The 17,618-nt window shown below is 31.3% G+C and overlaps 1 protein-coding gene across 23 annotated transcripts in view; it reads right to left on the reverse strand.

Moving 5' to 3' along the window:
• LOC145287959 (disks large homolog 1-like) overlaps positions 1-17,618 on the reverse strand; it is a 909,452-nt gene that overhangs the window by 40,040 nt on the left and 851,794 nt on the right. For all 23 annotated transcript variants that reach the window (XM_080135923.1, XM_080135919.1, XM_080135921.1 and 20 more), the window contains 2 exons: positions 15,407-15,509; positions 357-533 (listed from right to left, as the gene is read on the reverse strand). In XM_080135923.1, the coding sequence (XP_079992049.1) occupies positions 357-533; positions 15,407-15,509 (280 nt within the window). The remainder of the gene's footprint in view (positions 1-356; positions 534-15,406; positions 15,510-17,618) is intronic.

Raw genomic sequence — 17,618 nt, forward strand, 5'->3', positions numbered from 1 at the left:
TGTCAGGCCATTTAGTTTGTAATGTTTATGTGATGCATAGCACAACTATTGGGTGAGTAGAGATTTTATTTTGAAAAGTTCTTGGGTTGCTGGTGCAATGGCTCTGATGATTTGAAACCTGAAATATTCAGTGAAACCAGTTCATCACTGATAATCGAAGTGTGAGAATCTACAAGGTAAATTTTACAATATTACAGTAAGATTTAAACTTGTTAGTCAGAGAATACATTTTATTTTGCATTATTTTATTGCAGAGATTCGCTACCAACAAAATTAAAAGTAAAAAGATGTTTAAATATGAACGTTGAAAGTGTTGGAAAAAAAAAAAAAGGAAAGCAAATTTTGTTTCAACTGACCTTCTCTTACTGGGAATTATCCCCATTCCTTCTTCTTCTCCTTCCGGGGTGATGCGCCTGGCTTGCCACCATTCATCATCGCTAGCATTAGTTACATGCAAAATATCCCCATATTTGAACGCCAGTCCTTTACTTGGCAGTCCACTATCTTTTGTAGGATCATAATCAAACAAAGCTCTGAAATAAAAAAATAAATAAAACAAAAATTGATTTTTTTTTCATAAAAAGCAGAAATAATTTCAAAATGCTAATAATCATTTTTTATGAAAGCAAACAAAAGATATCAAAGGAAACAAAACAAAAACATCAAATAAACCAAAAATCAAATTTGGCAAAAACTTTTAGAAGCATATTTTTAAGAAATTTGAAATTTTGAACAAGCAGACTAAATATTTCTGAAACCAGGTTTAAGATGCAAATATTTCATTAAACTTGACATTTTTTATTAATTTTAGATAGACAAATATCCATTATCAATGAAAGTCTTTTCTCTTGTAATGAGAAATGACCGTGGCTCATGTTATTCTGGTGGTAGTCAGGATGTAGTCACATGACGTAATGTGGAGAACATCTTTAATTCGAAATTTTTTTTTTTTTTTTTTTTTTAGAGGTCATCATAGTGTAATGAAATTTGGCAAAAGATTTTAAAAGCATTTTGAGAAATCAAAATTTTTGAAAAATCATGACATCATTTCTCTTTTCTCTGATAACGGATATTTTATTATCTGAAATTAATTATAAAAAAAAATTCACGTTAAAAAAAAAACCTAAAAGATTTAACCCTACTTCTCAATAACAGCAAACTAAAACAAACAAATCAATAAACAAGATAAGAAAACAAATAAGATAACAACCCAAACAAATCAATAAATAAAATAAAAAAAAATAAAAAAATCAATACGATAAAGTAGCATGAACATCGGCTGAAGCCACAGAAAATGATTGTGAAGAATCTTAAAAGGTGAAAAAACCAAAAATGGAAAGCAATACTCAGATCTCCATTGGAAGGTTAGGGGAAGGACTAAAATCCTGAGGAGACTTCTTGTCACCCAGATTCCAAAGAAACCAACGGTTGTTAACAGCAATAACTAAATTGCAGACACTGGTCGAAAAACGCAAACTAATCTGCATCAGTGACCGAAAGAAGCAAAGAGTACTGAAAATCAGTGAGGATTTATTGTCACTCAGATTCCAGGGAACACAATCTATTTTATTATATCATTGGCAAATGATTTGAATAAGGATTAATGATGAATAAGAAACAATACGATCTAGATTCCTTATTTAATACCGATTTCATTCTTGTTCTATAATAACCTAGAGATGCTAGCAAAGGCAGCTGGCCATTCAATCATACGCCCTGCAGATGCTGTAACAGGGAACAATGTCGACTAAAATAGCAGACTAACATGGATGTAAACAACTGGTTATTCAGATGATGTATTGAAATTTTCCAATTAACAACCCCCCCCTCCAACTCTTTAATTTACCCTTTCTTCTTTTAGAATAGCAATGATAAAGAAATCAGCTTAAAAAGAAGTGTTTGCTGGTTCAGTAGTATCTATAGAAAGGGAGAAAAACCTGGGAGAACAGTGTCAAAGAACATGGTACATTGTTCAATGGCTTTTCACTTTGCGCACACTGACATTTTTGAAAAAAAAAAAAAAAAAAAAAAAAAAAAAAAAACGCACAAAACAAAAAAAAAAGAAAATACAACAAAGATTTAGAAGGTTTTGATTTATTTTAATCCCAGTAAGAATCAATATTGTACAGAAGACAAATACAGAGGAAACTCAGTGAAATAGTTAAAAGAAAGAAAAATTGGAGGAGGGGCATTTTATATTCACGAAAACAAAATCTTCACAGAAATATTGAAAAAAATCTCTCCAATTTATGTTTATCCTTTGAAATTGTTTAGAAAAAGATTGAAGGTGGAATAAATCAAATCAAAATGCATATGAAAAACAAAAAAAATCGATGGTCGCCCATAGTCAAGGGCAACTCCAAGGTTCCTTTTAATTAGGTACTACACCGAGATGTAAGTCGGAGGGGGGGCACTCTTTTCTCAGAATGATTCCACTCATCCTTGTTTCTCACATTATAATGCTGAGTGTTTAGCACAGGGGCATCAAGTACTATTTTTTTTTTTTTGGAGTCTTTGACATGACAGTATTGAACGCCAATCGCTAAGCCCAATAATGAACACCCTAACTATGATGTCAAATGTTACTAATTGAAGTACAAACAGTAATTAAAACTTTATCGATTTATTTGTATTCATTTTTAGTTAATAGCTGATCTTACAAATCAATGCTTTGGAGTTATAGAAATCAGTGTGTTAACAAAACATTCTAATAAGTTTCAATCAAAAGTTAAAATTTTTCACAGAATCTAAAGACATAATATTTATATATGTGTCCAATCTGCATCATTATTGGTTAGATTCAAATATTTTAAATATATTAGTTAATAGTTAATATGATATATATATATATATATATATATATAGTAGTAATCCTCCACTCATTTCCCTTATTTTGGGATGGTTGTTAGTCTAGCCACACTGAAGAGCTTAGATACAGCGAAACAGTGGACGTGGATGACTATATAAAAGCCCCTCATTCTTGGGCTGAACAATCTTGATAATGATATTGTGTGCTAGTATCTTAACGTAATGCAAAGTTCTTTGTAAATAAAAAGTGGAGCACTGTAGGAGTGGTGATCAATGTTTTCATGAAGCATTGTTAGATATTGTCGCCGTGGCATGTTGGGTAGAGCTACTGACTATCGGCTCAATAGTTGTTGATTCCTGTCCCGGCTTGGGATGAGTGCTGGTCTAGTCACACTGAAGAGTTGTGATACAGTGAAACAATGTTTTCCATAGGAAGTTTCTTTTTTTTTTTTCTTTCTGCTTTTTTATACTAAAAAAAAAAAAAAAAAATTTTTTTTTACCATTTTCTTTTTTTAAACTTTCAAGTTTGAGACATTTTTTTTTCCTTTTCCTTTTTTATTACTTATAACTTTACCAATTCTTTAATACACTGACGAAAGATAATTTCATTCCTGTCGTTTTTTAAAGGAGCGTGTACACTAAGCAAAAATTAAAAAAGAAAACAAGAAAAAAAAAGTGCTTTTATAGCAATTGGACTATTTTTCAACCAATGAGTATCGGGGATGCCAAATAAAGAGGATCTCTTCAGGAAAAATAAATAAACGACGAAAGAATGCAATTTTTCATATTTGCAGGTTTTATTTTTAGAACAAACTGCTTTTATGTGACTTAGTTTAAAAGGGGGGTTTCTGAGAAGATACTTAAGAATAGAGAAAAAGCAATTAACTGAATATCATTGAATTGCATAGCAGACTGAAGACACGTGGGAGGTGTGTGTGTGTGTGTGTGTGTGTGTGTGTGTGTGTGTGTGTGTGTGTGTGTGTGTAGGGGAGGGGGATAATGATTAAACCAAACAGTAAAAAAAAAAAAAAAAAAAAAAAATGTCTAACTAGCACAACCACAAGAAATATTACATCATTTTCAAAGAAGATTTATTCTTAAGTGATAAAGCATAAAATGTGTACAGATTCCTGAACTTGAAACAAAACTGCTGGCTCATCTTATCTAATTTACCTACTGTTTTTTTTTAATTGGCATTACCACTTATCAAGGCCCAGGGGCCACTCGAGGATAAGGGTGAAATAGTGTACAGTAGTCAATGGGACAATATTGTAGTAATCGTTAGTAGTTGAAATTTGGTAAATTGGATTACTTAAAGGGAACAGCCTATCAAGAACTTGTTTACGTTGAACTTGAAGGCGACCATATTGTAGTCAGCTGGAAAACAGGAAAACAGAAGACAGTTCCATAGGCATGCAGTTCTAAGAAAGAAACTGTTCATGGAATCTGCGTTTAGGTTTAGGCATTGATAAAGAGTAGGGGAAATTATTGATAGTGTTTTCAGCTAGACAAGTGTTTCTCGTGAAAGTTTGGCGAGGTGGGACCATAGATTGGAGCTCAGACGAGCTTATTGTAAAAGAGTCATTGTATACAGTTAATTGAACAAAAGTTGTCACCCCTCCTCTCTAAACAATGGAATTACAAGTAGGTTTAGAGAGGATAACCAGTTTTGTGTGCAAGAAAGAGTCAGACAATGGAGAAAGATGCAAACTCAGACATGGACAAAGTATATTTGGATTGTGAAGCTATTGCTGCTGTCCAGAAGTTTTGTTACCTTAGTGATAGCATTGGAGTACAGGGTGGAGCAGGTGCCTGTGCAATTCCCAAAGTGAAAAGTGAACGGAATAAGTTCAGAGGAATTCTATCATTACTAATCAGCGGAGTGTTACCACTGTCGACCAAGGGAAGAGTCTATTAGGCATGTATATGCAGAGTGATGATGTATGGAAGTGGAACCTGGCCAGTAAGAGTTAATACCTGTTGCATAGAGAAATGCAATGGAAATATAATTGATGTGTAACCGGAGATAAAAAAATGGCTTCAGAGAAAGATTAAATTAAGACAATATAGGAAATGTGCACAGAACAGACTTTGCTGGTATAGTCACGTTGAAAGAACATATGAAAATTCTTGGGTCACCACAAGATAGTTTAGTTTGAAAGTCAATTTCTAAAATTTGTCCAACACCTGCCCATATGTAAAATAGACACCAAACTGAATATGATGATAAAAGTAGATATAAATTACTAGTTGGTAGCGTATCAAAAGTATATTAATGCATAAATAGCCTTGTTTCATTATAGTAAGATTTCAAGCAATTATATTTTGTAACTAGCCACTGGGTAACAAGCTGGTATTTGATTAGTATCAGGCAGGTTGCCTGTGGGAAAAAGTTTGCTGTTGTAAGACACAAACCCTTAATGATTTCAGGTTCACAAAATCAATTACAATATGAATCATAGCATCTGTCTACAGTGTATTTTACTAGACTATATATATATATATATATATATATATATATATGTGTGTGTGTGTGTGTGGATGGTTTCATTTATATGATATGTTTAACAGCAAATCAACACTTTAGGGGTTAAGTAATTCAGAAACAATATATTATCACTGTATACGATTAATTGAACACAAGTTGCTATATACCTCCCCCCCTGGAAATGAAGTGGATTGGATAAAGTACATCTCTAAAATTCTTAAGTGAAGGATGTCTTTGCACCACTTGGACCTTTATTAGCTGCTGTCCTGTCATGCCTTTACAGCTATGTTGCAACCGCACTTGGAATTTATATCATCACTCTGGAACACCTCCATCTTGTTCAGAACCCTGACCACCTGGAAACGATTAAGAGATGTGCAACCAAGCGGATGCTCTTCACACAGCTGTCATAACCTGAACACCTTGCTTTTCTGAGCTTGGATTCATTGAAATTCCAACAGCAACTGACTTAACAAATCACAACATTACTAACCATCTTACTAATGACTGCTATGAACACCTTTTCATCCTCACGATCCAGCACACTTGTTCATGTTTATGAAGTTAGACAAAAAAGCACCCCTCCATGACTTTACGAAACACTTTTTTCATGCTCAAAATTGTTGAAACATGGAACATACTGTCTGCATCGGTTGTTCACTACAGAGACACTGCATCTTTTAAAACTTTCGAGTCTTCAAACTTTGCTAACTAAACCTGATGTCGTCCTTCCAATATATATATATATATATACACACACACACACACACACACACACAATGATTTCATTATTACCTCTATGAAGGTTATGTTTTTATTCAAGTTTGTAGATAAAACAATAAATAAAAACTTCGTTAAATCTTAGGTATTTAATTTGGAAACATATACATTAAGGGAAAAGGTCACACTTTTGCCGATAACTTCAGTTCTGTTAATCAGAGATTTGCTATTTGGCTCAGATTGTAACCAATGAAGGCCCACTTTTTTTTTTCTTTTTTTTTTTCTATGACACTAACCATGAAGAGTTCCGTCACGGGAGCATTTTGACAGAGTTTTAATTTCCAATTTTAACATATTAATCTGATGCTCTGCTAATAGTAACAACCATACAAAATTTCAATCATGAAAGTTTCAAGTTTTCAACATTTCCACAGCATAACTAAACGTATACTTCATACAATATGGTTAAGTAAGGTTCATTGTAAACTTTAGCCTATCATTATATTGTCTGGTGGGGGTATGCTCTTGTTATCATTATTATACCTTTCCCAATAGAATTAGTTAGTAAATTAGTGTCATTTTAAAATATAAACTAGCCTGGGTGCCCGGCGTTGCCCGGGTGTTTGGAGGCATGTTGAGCAAAAAAAAAAAAAAAAAAAAAAAAAAAAAATGGTATTAGGCAGGCAGCCTCGGACCCATATTGCGAAGGAGGAAAAGAATGTTAAAAGAAAATGTGACATCTTTACTGTTGCGTCCATCACCAAACCGGAAGTGGCCAAGGTTTAAATTAAGGCTAGTCAATCGAAAAGAGGGGATGACTTTCGAAAATATTGGTGAAAAAAGTAACCCCTCCGTGCAGAAAAGTGCCCAGCTTAGGGTGAAGAAAATGTTTTTTAGCTAAATTTTCAATATTTGTCATCCGAAGGGCTGAGCTTCAAAACGATACCACTCTCGTGAAAATCCGTCACCTCTGTCGACAGTTTTATACAAACATACATTTAAACAGACAGGTGAGATTTATATTACAGATAAGAAAATCAAATTTTATAGCTAAACAAGGGGTATTCGACGCCATTTTAAAAGCAGTCTCAAGGAACTCCAAATAATTCACACTGATTTTTATTTCCAGCCTCATAATGCCTATGAATTCCTATTAATTGCTTCAAAATTATTTTATTTATAAAAATAAAACTACTTGATCAATTATGTGATTTTTGGAATACAATATTATTTATTCCATCATGGATATGTACATACAAATTTTCTTTTATTTCAGGTCTTTGTTGAGACTGCAACAAATCCGATTGAATTTTAACTTGGCATAGTAGATCAGAGATGAGAGTGCTCAATGGCAAAATTAAATTTGAAAATCAAGATGAATTTCCTAAACTTGCAGCACTGGCCTACAACCAATTTCTCAAACAGGTGATTTAGAGAGTTAGTGGTGTATGTGTGTAGGGAGTTACTACCCTTCCATTTCACCTCCATATCGAGCCAAATGAAGAAAAATAGTTCAAAGCTTTAGAGATTTGGCAGGAATCAATCTGAGATTGTGTGTGGGTGTGTATATATATATATATTTCTATGGATTCAATGCCTCCACTCAGTCTCAAGAGACAATGGAAACCTCTTTAAGGATAACCACACATGTAATTGTGAGGCAAGGTTTGCACAATCACCAACCACACATCTCAATCAGCACTGCTTGGGTCCAGAGGCAAAGAGAAACTCAAGACTGACCGGGAACAATGCTGAGGTGAGGAGCACATGCAGCACCTGGAATTCACAAATGGTCACCCATTTTAGTATTGATCAGGTTCAACATTGCTTAAAATTATGTGTGCGCGCGCGCACACACACACACACACACACACACACACACACACACACACACACACACACACACACACACAAGATAAAACACAGTTTTGTTTTTAAACCCCTGAAATAGTTTTCATGGTAAACAAAATATGATCCCTACAATATCAAGACTAGCGCAAATTCTTGAAAGCAAAATAATGTAGTGATTGCAAGAGATTCATTGACTTACAAGCAAAGGAATTTTCCAACAAAGAACTTTGGACTAAAAGTTTTTTATATATAGTTTTAAAGGTTGAAAAACTTGCAAATATAGGTTTCTTTATTCATCATATATATATTCATCACAATATTTCTCTTAAAATAACGTAAGGTTTAATAATAATACTAAGAAAAAATTGACTTTCTTTTTCACTAAAATAATTGCAATTATCGGCTAAATATACTTTTTAAATAATATGAATACGCTTTCCCTATATACTGATTAAAAGTAATATCAATTTAAGTATTTTTAAAAATAATAGTCTATTTCTTTGATTAAAAACAATTATCAGCTAAATATTTTTAATAAATGAAACGTACATGCAAATTTTTTTTTTTTTATTGCAACCATTTAAATCTGTTCAAAATAATCTTACTGTAAAAATGTCAATCAAATATTCTTTAAATAAAATGAATGTCACCTTAAAAAAATTATTTTAAATTGTAACAATTATATTGTACACATTATTTGGATTATTCAAACTACTGTTCTCTTCTTTGGTGTTATTTTCAATACTCAGGTTGAAGTAAGTCCTGACCATCTTCCGGTGTATCTTATTGAACTTTGTAATTTTTCTGTCTAACTCGGTCATCTGCACGGAATTCTGAATAGAATCCTTTATTTAACCCATGGGTGTAGCATGCTCTCAGCCATGACTGGGTAGAAGTCCTAAGTAACCTGCAATTGTATTTTCAGTGATGTCCATACTGAAGACTAGACCTTAAACTTCCGAAAACGTGTCATTTATAAACGAATTTTACCAAGTACTTTATTCGCTATGCCATGATTGTATTAAAATCACATCAAAAAAAAAAAAAAAAAATAGAGTGGATTTTTGAAACTGATTAAGTTAATGAACAACAGATTTCAATTTGAAAACAGTTCATTTTAGAATAAACAAATGAAGCATGCACGGTCCCCCATAAGTGCACAGTGAACGAGGCATAAACAAAATGACTAAGTTCAGCACATCTCCCCCCCCCACACACACACATACATTTAGCCCCAAAAGTCTCCAGGGGACGTCAAATCCTGGTGGAAATGAATAAATGGTGCAGTTGTAGGTCTTAAAATATTTAAATTTAAGTTCAGCACCATGCAAAACTGCTAAATAGACATACAGAAAACTTTGGACAAATATGGTAAAATAGTCCCAAAAATGGAGTGTTTTTATTAGCCCTAAAAGAGCCTCTGGGACACACCCAAGAGTTATTGTGAAGTATAGACAAACAAAATTATACAGAAATCAGTTAATTACAATTTTTCAGAAAGTTTTATAAAATCCAAGGCATCAATTTTTTTTTAATAAGCACAGAAGTGTCAATTTTAGCCATTTTAACCTGAAAGGCACCCCTAGTGGGGCAATCGGAGTTTTCCTGGAAAATCCGATCTGTTACTTTTTTTTTTTTTTTTTTTACTCATATCATGTTTAATGTTTGCGAAAAATTTCAAAAAATTCCAAGGCATAATTTTTGAGAAAAATGCGGGCAGACGAACGGACAAGGGTGAATTTACAGGCCCACCCTCCATTTGTCCGGGGACCAATAAAGTCTGAATATTTTACCCCAGTGACTAATTATTTATCCATTATGAGCATATATTTCATCTTTGGTGATCAAACAATGTTATGTCCATGGAAGGTGATACCATGAATAAGCATATTATACAGACTAGCAGAACCCTGTGGAAATTCCATTGTTACTTTTTTTTTTTTTTTTACATCATGCTGTTAATATTCTTTTTGAAATAATAAATGCTTGTCAGTGTCAATACTGCTATAAAAAAGAATTACTCTTTTTTCCAATAAAACTAATTGTTAGATAAAGATTTTCAAAATCAATAAAACGAATGTCATTTTCAAATGGATAAAATCAAAATTTACTTTAGCGACATCAGATTAATGATGATTCATCAATAACTCGAACACCTTTTCTGTTCCCATATGTCTAAGACCAAAAAAAAAAAAAAAAGCATAGCTCCCATGACTGTTGGAAAGCCTTTTTTTTATGCTCAGAATTTCTGCATCATGTAAGAAATTGTCTGTGTCAGCTGTTGGCTGCCAGGACACTAGACTCATTAAAACACAGACTTTTCAAAATTTATCCAAACTAAATGTAATGTTCTTTTCTCAAACACATTATGTACACAGTAAGTTCATTGTTATTTATCATATGTTTGGAAATCATAAAATTTAGTGTTAAGTAGAGGTGGAGAGAAGTGGAAATTTTTGTAAAGATATAGATTTGGATAAAACTATTTTAAAACTGACCACAAAGACAGAAGATATTTTTGTGCTTGTCTAGATTTTCTTTTTTTTTTTTTTAAATCTGTACCATGTATGTATCCATGACGGTAAAAAATATCGTATTCCAAAAATTATGCAAATTGATCGAGTAATTTTATTTTAAATAAGAAAATCAAATTTTATAGCTAAACGAAGCGGTCTGTCTTAAGACGCCATTTTGAAAGCAGTCTCAAGGAACTCCAAATAATTCATTGTGAGATTTTTATTTCCAGCCTCATAATACCTATGAATTCCCATTAATTGCTTCAAAACTATTTTATTTATAAAAATAAAACTACTTCATCAATTTATGTGATGTTTTGGAATGCAATATTTTTATTCCGTCATGAGTATGTATATCATACAGATTTTCTTTTATTTTGGTTCTTTTTTTATATGGTGGGAAACTCTGGACAAGCACTGATTTTTTTTTTTCCTTTTTGGCTAACTCTTCATAACAGAAATAGGAGTTGGCAATTTTTGCATGAGCCTCAAGTTGGAGTCAAAGGTGTAAAAGAAAATCTTTGGAATTAAATCTTTCAGTGACTGATGTAAATGAACTACAAAAGTCCAAAATATTTAAAATAATGCATGTTTAAGACTTATTTAAAAGTCTCAGTAATTTTCTAGCTAGCGAGTATCGAAATAAAAAAAGGAAAGGAAAGTCCTTATCTATAATATAAATCTCACCTGTCTGTTTAAATGTATGTTTGTATATCTTACAAAACTTACAGAGGTCATGGATTTTCACAAGATCGGTATCATTTTGAAGCTCAAATGGACGTCAAATATTGAAAAATTGGCGAAATACATTAATTCCTTCACCATCAACTGGGCACTTTTCTACAAGGAGGGGTCGCTTTTTTTTGCCAATATTTTCAAAAGTTATCCCCTCCTTTCGGTTGACTAGCCTTAGCAAACGATAAACTCAATAAAATTACAAAAAAAAAAAAAAAAAAACATAACTTAAACAAAAGACCTACGTGACTTCTGGGCGCAACAGCAAAGACGTCACATTTTATTTTTTTCACATTCTTTTCCCTCTTCGCGGTATGGGTTCAAGCCTGCCTACCTGCCCACTACAACTTTTTTTTCTTTTTTGCTTAACACACATCTTCAGACACCCGGGCAAAGCCTGGCACCCAGGCTAGTGAATTATAAAGTTGTTTTGAAACAGAAATATTAGAATTTCTCAAAGTGGAATTTATTAAAATAAACAAACCCTCAAACAAACTTCAAACGTGAAATATTATAAAACATATATATATATAATATAATAATCAATAATCCTGTCGCTTTTGACGTATGAGATCCGCCATAACAATTAAGTTGTTCGGAAATCAACACAGATGATTTGTTTATAGCAGTAAAGGCTTTGTATAGCACCATCCACATTTTTTGGTACAACTTCTAATCTTTGTTAGTGCAATGGCTGCCACAAGAAAGATCAGAGAATAGACTTATATCAGAGTTTTACATTCTCACTAATGAAGACTTGGGGTGTATCTCTCCCAGTGGATTAAATGTGCTCCCAGATATTAACCAGGAAATTTCTATCTTCCAACATAGTACATATAGGTGCTTAGCATTCCCAAATGGTCAACCATCTGGTACTGGTCAGACTCACCGTTGATCACATATACACGAAATCCTCAAGTGATTCAGTTAGAATCGCACATGGTAAACAACGGCTTTTTGGTGTCAGCAAAAATTTGAAAATCTTAAAATTCATGAAAATATCGACTGCTCCCATCATTAAATTATCACAATTAAAATGAAATTCTCATGTGATTCAACTGGAATGGTACGTAGTAAACAACGGATTTTTAGTGTCTGCAAAACTTTGAAATATATATACAGGTAGGAAACATGTAAAACTTTAAACGTGGTCTATCTTCTAATGATATATTTAAGAGAATGGGATCTGTATATTTTCATTAGATTCTTTGATATATCTTTGTTTATAGAAAGTGTGATTTATATATGTATATATATATATATACAAGATTCATCCCTAAACTAATGTGACTAGCATGTGAACATATGAACATGTTTGTGAATGATTTTCAACTTTAGCAAAAAGTGCTTTTTGATATTTAATTAAGTGGGCAAAAAATATTTAATAGTTTTCCAAACATCACATTTTCTGTTAGTGACGTCACTTGTTTTAAATAAACATTTTTTGTCTGTTTGTCGTAATTTTTGTAAAGTTCCCTCATTTACTTAAGTTTACATATTTAAAAGTAATTTAATGTTCAAAATTTAAGGCATAACATTCTCAAAAGCCTACAATTATGACCCACTAACAAATGCTCTTTCAAAAAAACTCCTGTAATCCTAGGCACAAGTGGCAAGCCTCCTCTTAAAATCTTCTTTAGTCCTAACAATAACGCTAAGTCCAAGTGGAAAGCTCCCCACCAAAAAAAAAAAAATTCCCCAGTAAGCTACATATGTGTCTAAGAAAAAAAACAAAAAAAAAAAACATACTTCCTTAAAGAAAAACGCACGATTTATCTCCCATAAAAAAAAAATAAATTGGGCAACTCTCCTAAAATGCTAGAATGGTCTCGAAATGGTGAATTATTTTACATTAAATTTATGTGAAACCAACCCCACTCTAAATTCTAAAATTGTTTTTGTTTTGTTTCTATCAAGTCTTCAGGATGTTCACACATAATTTCCCTTAGTTCTATCATTAACCCAAAGTCAGAGTTTCAACCTCCCCACCCTCTCATAATTGCACAAAGACCCTCTTAAAAGCAGACGTAAAAGAGAAAAGGTGCACAGAATTTACCTCCTATAGAAAAAAAAAAAAGTGGCTAACTGCCCTAAAACACTAGGATGGCTCAAAATGGGGGATCATTTTACATTAAATTCTAAAATAATACTTGTTTATTTTTCATTAAAGATAATCAAGATGTTCACACATAATTGCCTACAAATGTAAAATCCTATTTTGGAAAAGTGGTAAAATGAGGGGGGGGGTAATGGAAGGTATTAATCTACAATAATACCATAGAAATACTGCAATATATTCATTTTTAAACGGTCATAAATTTCGATTTCAGTTTTGTACATAAAATGCATTACAATTCAGCTTTCTCAATTTCAGAGTTCTAACTTCTTTTCTATGGATATATGGCATTGTTAAGGAATTACAACACATTTGTGTGCATTTACAGCAGATTATTTGGAAACCAATAATTTCTGGACATTTTCAGTAGCATATTCTAATCCCTAGCACAAAAAAATACACTTATATGGTAAATTTCATTGCTTAGTCTTCTGTTTTAATAAAAACAACATTTTACTGAAAAAGTAGTGTAAAAAATGTGACGAAACACATATGGTCTTAAAGAGGGAAAAATATCCAAACGTGTGAGGCACAAAAATAGTCATAACTTCCTTAATTTTAATTGGATTTAAAATTTTTTAAAAGATTCTTTCTTAGCTCATCAAGCTGTTTCTATATATACCAATATTGAAATATTTTAAGCCATTTCAATTTTTTTCATGTGTATTCCTAATTTAAGAGATTAGATTCTTTTACTTGATTAATCATTATAAAATTTTGAACACAGCTACTGTGCATACATGTAGACCATATTTAGTTTAATTTTATGCTAAGAAAGCAAAGAGATGGAAAGTCTGTGAAATTCAGATATCTCATTTTTTTGTTGCAAATTTTTTACTAATAGATATTAGATATCAATTAATATACAGGGTGTCCGTAAAGTTAGTATACAGTGCTTGATTAAATAAACCTGTAAAAAAAAAAAAATATTAACTATTAATACAAATATAATACAATAAAACAATAAGACTGTATAGTAACTTTACGGACACCCTGTATATTATCCAAATTTCAATTTTTTAATTTTTTAAAAAATTTTATTTTAAAATATTTTAAGTATTTTTAAGGGGTATAATTATGAGCACAACCTCCCAATGTTTCAGATTTGCATTGAATTTGATTTATTAGACACTATTTAAACAAGATTACTTGAATTTCAATTTATTCTTAAGATACCTTAAGCTTAAGCATTAAACTTAAGACGTTTTCTAGAATCAAAATAATGTAAATGTGTCTATTTGAAATTGAATTATATCACGTAAAAGATTTTGATCAAAATTGAAATAAGGATTCTAAACATGAGGTTTAGCAGTGTTACATCTTTATTTAAATCTTTGGAATGAAACAATGATGCAAAAGAATTTTTCAGGAAATTAATTTTACTTGTCCTGAGACGAGTGTTCTAGTTTTATTAATATAGAGATAATGAATAGTAGGATAGTATGGGTATTCTGGCATCTTTTTTTTTTTTTATTAAAAGTTAATGGCTTTTAATGTTTTTTTTTTTTTTTGTAATTTTTACTAATTTCGACATAATACAGGGCTCTACATTGCAAGTGAAACAGTAGCATTTGCAAGTGATTTTTCAAAGTGGTGACTAGAAATAATGAAACGTTTATCTTTTGTTAATTGTATTTCTTCCACTGACAATTTTCTAAAGCCCACTACTGAGTGAAAAAATATCTTTTCAACTTTTTTTTTAAACGATCAAAGTCAAATTATTAAAACAATAAAAGGTTTAATAGAATATACTCTTTTTTCTTTTTAATGAAGGCTGTTTAAAAAAACATCTGCAGAAATTTGAATGTTTATATACCTTCAAGTATCAACATAAAATTCAGTGCATATTTAGAATTACACTTATTTAAATAAAAATAATGAAGAAAATTTTTTATGATGTACATACTCATCACAGAACAAAGATGTCATATCTCAAAAATCATATGGGTTTGGCTAGTAACTTTTTTATTTGGCTAGTAAGCAAAAATATTTAGTTATTAAAGGTCAACAAAAGATAAATTTGTTTGTGGAACCCTGTAGTAGTCGTAATAATAATAATAATGTTTTTATCTAAAATACATTTATTTGAAATTAGATTATACTGCACTAGAATTAAACTTCCATATAAATAGAGGAGAAAACAAAACTACACTCCAGATATACATTACTTACCTGACATATAAAGTTCGTTTCTGTGTTGTTCGTAAACTGCCAGTGCTTGTATTCATTATTTGTTCCCGAAGGTCTTGAATTTTGGTTTCAAACCGGTTGTATTCTAGAGACAGTGAAGAAAAAGAAAAAAACAAACAAACAATTAAATCTTTCTTATAAAGAGAGTTAATCTTATTCAAAGAAATACATTCACTTAAATGAAAAGAAATTCACCCACATTGCATACTATGAAGACAATTTTTCTTGAATAATCATTTCATTTAAAACATGAACATGTAAGCCAGTTTTTAAGGGAAGTTATCTATTCAGATATATTTTTTTAATGGTAGTTTGATATGAATATACATGAGCATTAAAGAGAAACTTATTTAATCTCAGTGTCAGAGAGATTGATAGTTCAAGACACAATCTAAGAAATAGTGTTTAAAGTATATATATATATATATATATCTATTAATGATGGGACGATTCCAATCCCCCCCCCCCCGATTCTGTACACAATTCCTAATGGGTACAAACAATGAAATATTAGTTGTTATTTTTCCCTGTTACCATAAAAATACATGTTAAATGTGCATATATATTTTTCTCAAACATAACAAACATACTTGTTAGGGATGATCTATAGATTTTAGTTTTAGCATGATTTTAAAATCAATAAATATTATTTTATCATTACTAACCAGCAGTGGAAAATTTTACTTTAAACAAATTAAAAAAACAAAAAAAAAAACAATTAAAAACATCGTTTCTGGCATCAGAAAATAGGCACAAAATTTTCTGATTCTGATACCTCCAAAAGTTCCAATTTTTCCGATTCTGATTAATCGTCCCAACACATTATATATTATATATATATATATATATATATATATATATATATATATATATATATATATTTTATATATATATATATTAGTTCAGAATTCCCCAAATATTAAATAAAAAAAAATCTGATGTACTTGTGACAATTTTTTTTACTAAGAAAATAAAATTTTATGAAAAAGCAAGAATGTTGTCTTGATCCGCCATATTTAATAAAGGGAGACAATTCGAACACCCGAGATCAAAATCAGCCTTGTAATGTCTACGATTTACTATTAAAATCGCTAATAATCATAAGAAAATGATTTTCTTAGTTTAAAAAAACCGACTTGACTAATTTAGCCAAGGTTTTTAAAATGACATTTTCATTCTGAGATGGGCACGGTCATAGATTTTTTTTTTTTTTTTAAACATTTTGCCGCTTGAAAATTAATGGAAGGAGGGCGAGATTTGACAGGTGCGTTGTCGGATAAAAAAAAAAAAAAAAAAATTCTAAATTATGAATCGTAATTTTCATAACATTAAAAGAAAAAATAAAACCGGAAGGTGCATTAAAATGAAAACTTCATTATAGCTTGTGTGGACATCATAAAGCAAATGACATGCTAATGTTATCGATTAGAAATATATGCTTTAGACTGTGTGTTGAGAGAAGAGTATTGGCTGTTATATAATCAATAGCATCAAATAATCAAATCAACCAATAAACACCTTTGAAGATGAAAAACAACTTGGAATCAGTAAAACTCATGAATCACAATTCACAAAATTAAAGCACAAAAATGTGTAAAAGAAAAATAGAAAAACTGAACTTTTTAGCCCATTAAAAATGGGCAAAAGTTTTAACCCGTTCACTTAGAATTAGTGTGTTATGATAAATTGACGGTTGAATATGGTTAAATTTGCACTCATTTTTGCATTTATTACTAATTTCTATTAATCCCTAACTATACATCGAATGGATACCATAATATTTCATTGACAGCACCTTATCACAGCAAAGGTTCATATAAATGCCAGAAAGCTTTCAATTCTTATAGTTTCTTCCCTCGAACAACTATACTTTGGAATTCCCTCCCTGTTGCCTGCTTTCCTGGCTGTACTGATATGCAGAAGTTTGAATGTAAAATAAACAAATATCTTGTTAATCTTTCCTAGACATGATCTCAAATAGTAGCACCTTATGTCCAAGTGGTGATATGCTTTGTAAAAAAGAAAAAATTCAGCTAGCTCAATCCAGTAGTTTCTGAGAAAACTTCTAGAGTAAATGTGGTATTGTGGTGCCTAATCCCTATTAATCCCGAATTGTGCATCAAACATATCATAGTAACTCGTTCGCTGCACTTTATAATAAGAAAAGTCCATACAAAATTTCAGCCAGATCGGC

The sequence above is a fragment of the Euprymna scolopes genome, chromosome 11 (genome assembly GCF_053919585.1).
Source record: "Euprymna scolopes isolate OS-2025 chromosome 11, ASM5391958v1, whole genome shotgun sequence".
NCBI lineage: Eukaryota > Metazoa > Mollusca > Cephalopoda > Sepiida > Sepiolidae > Euprymna > Euprymna scolopes.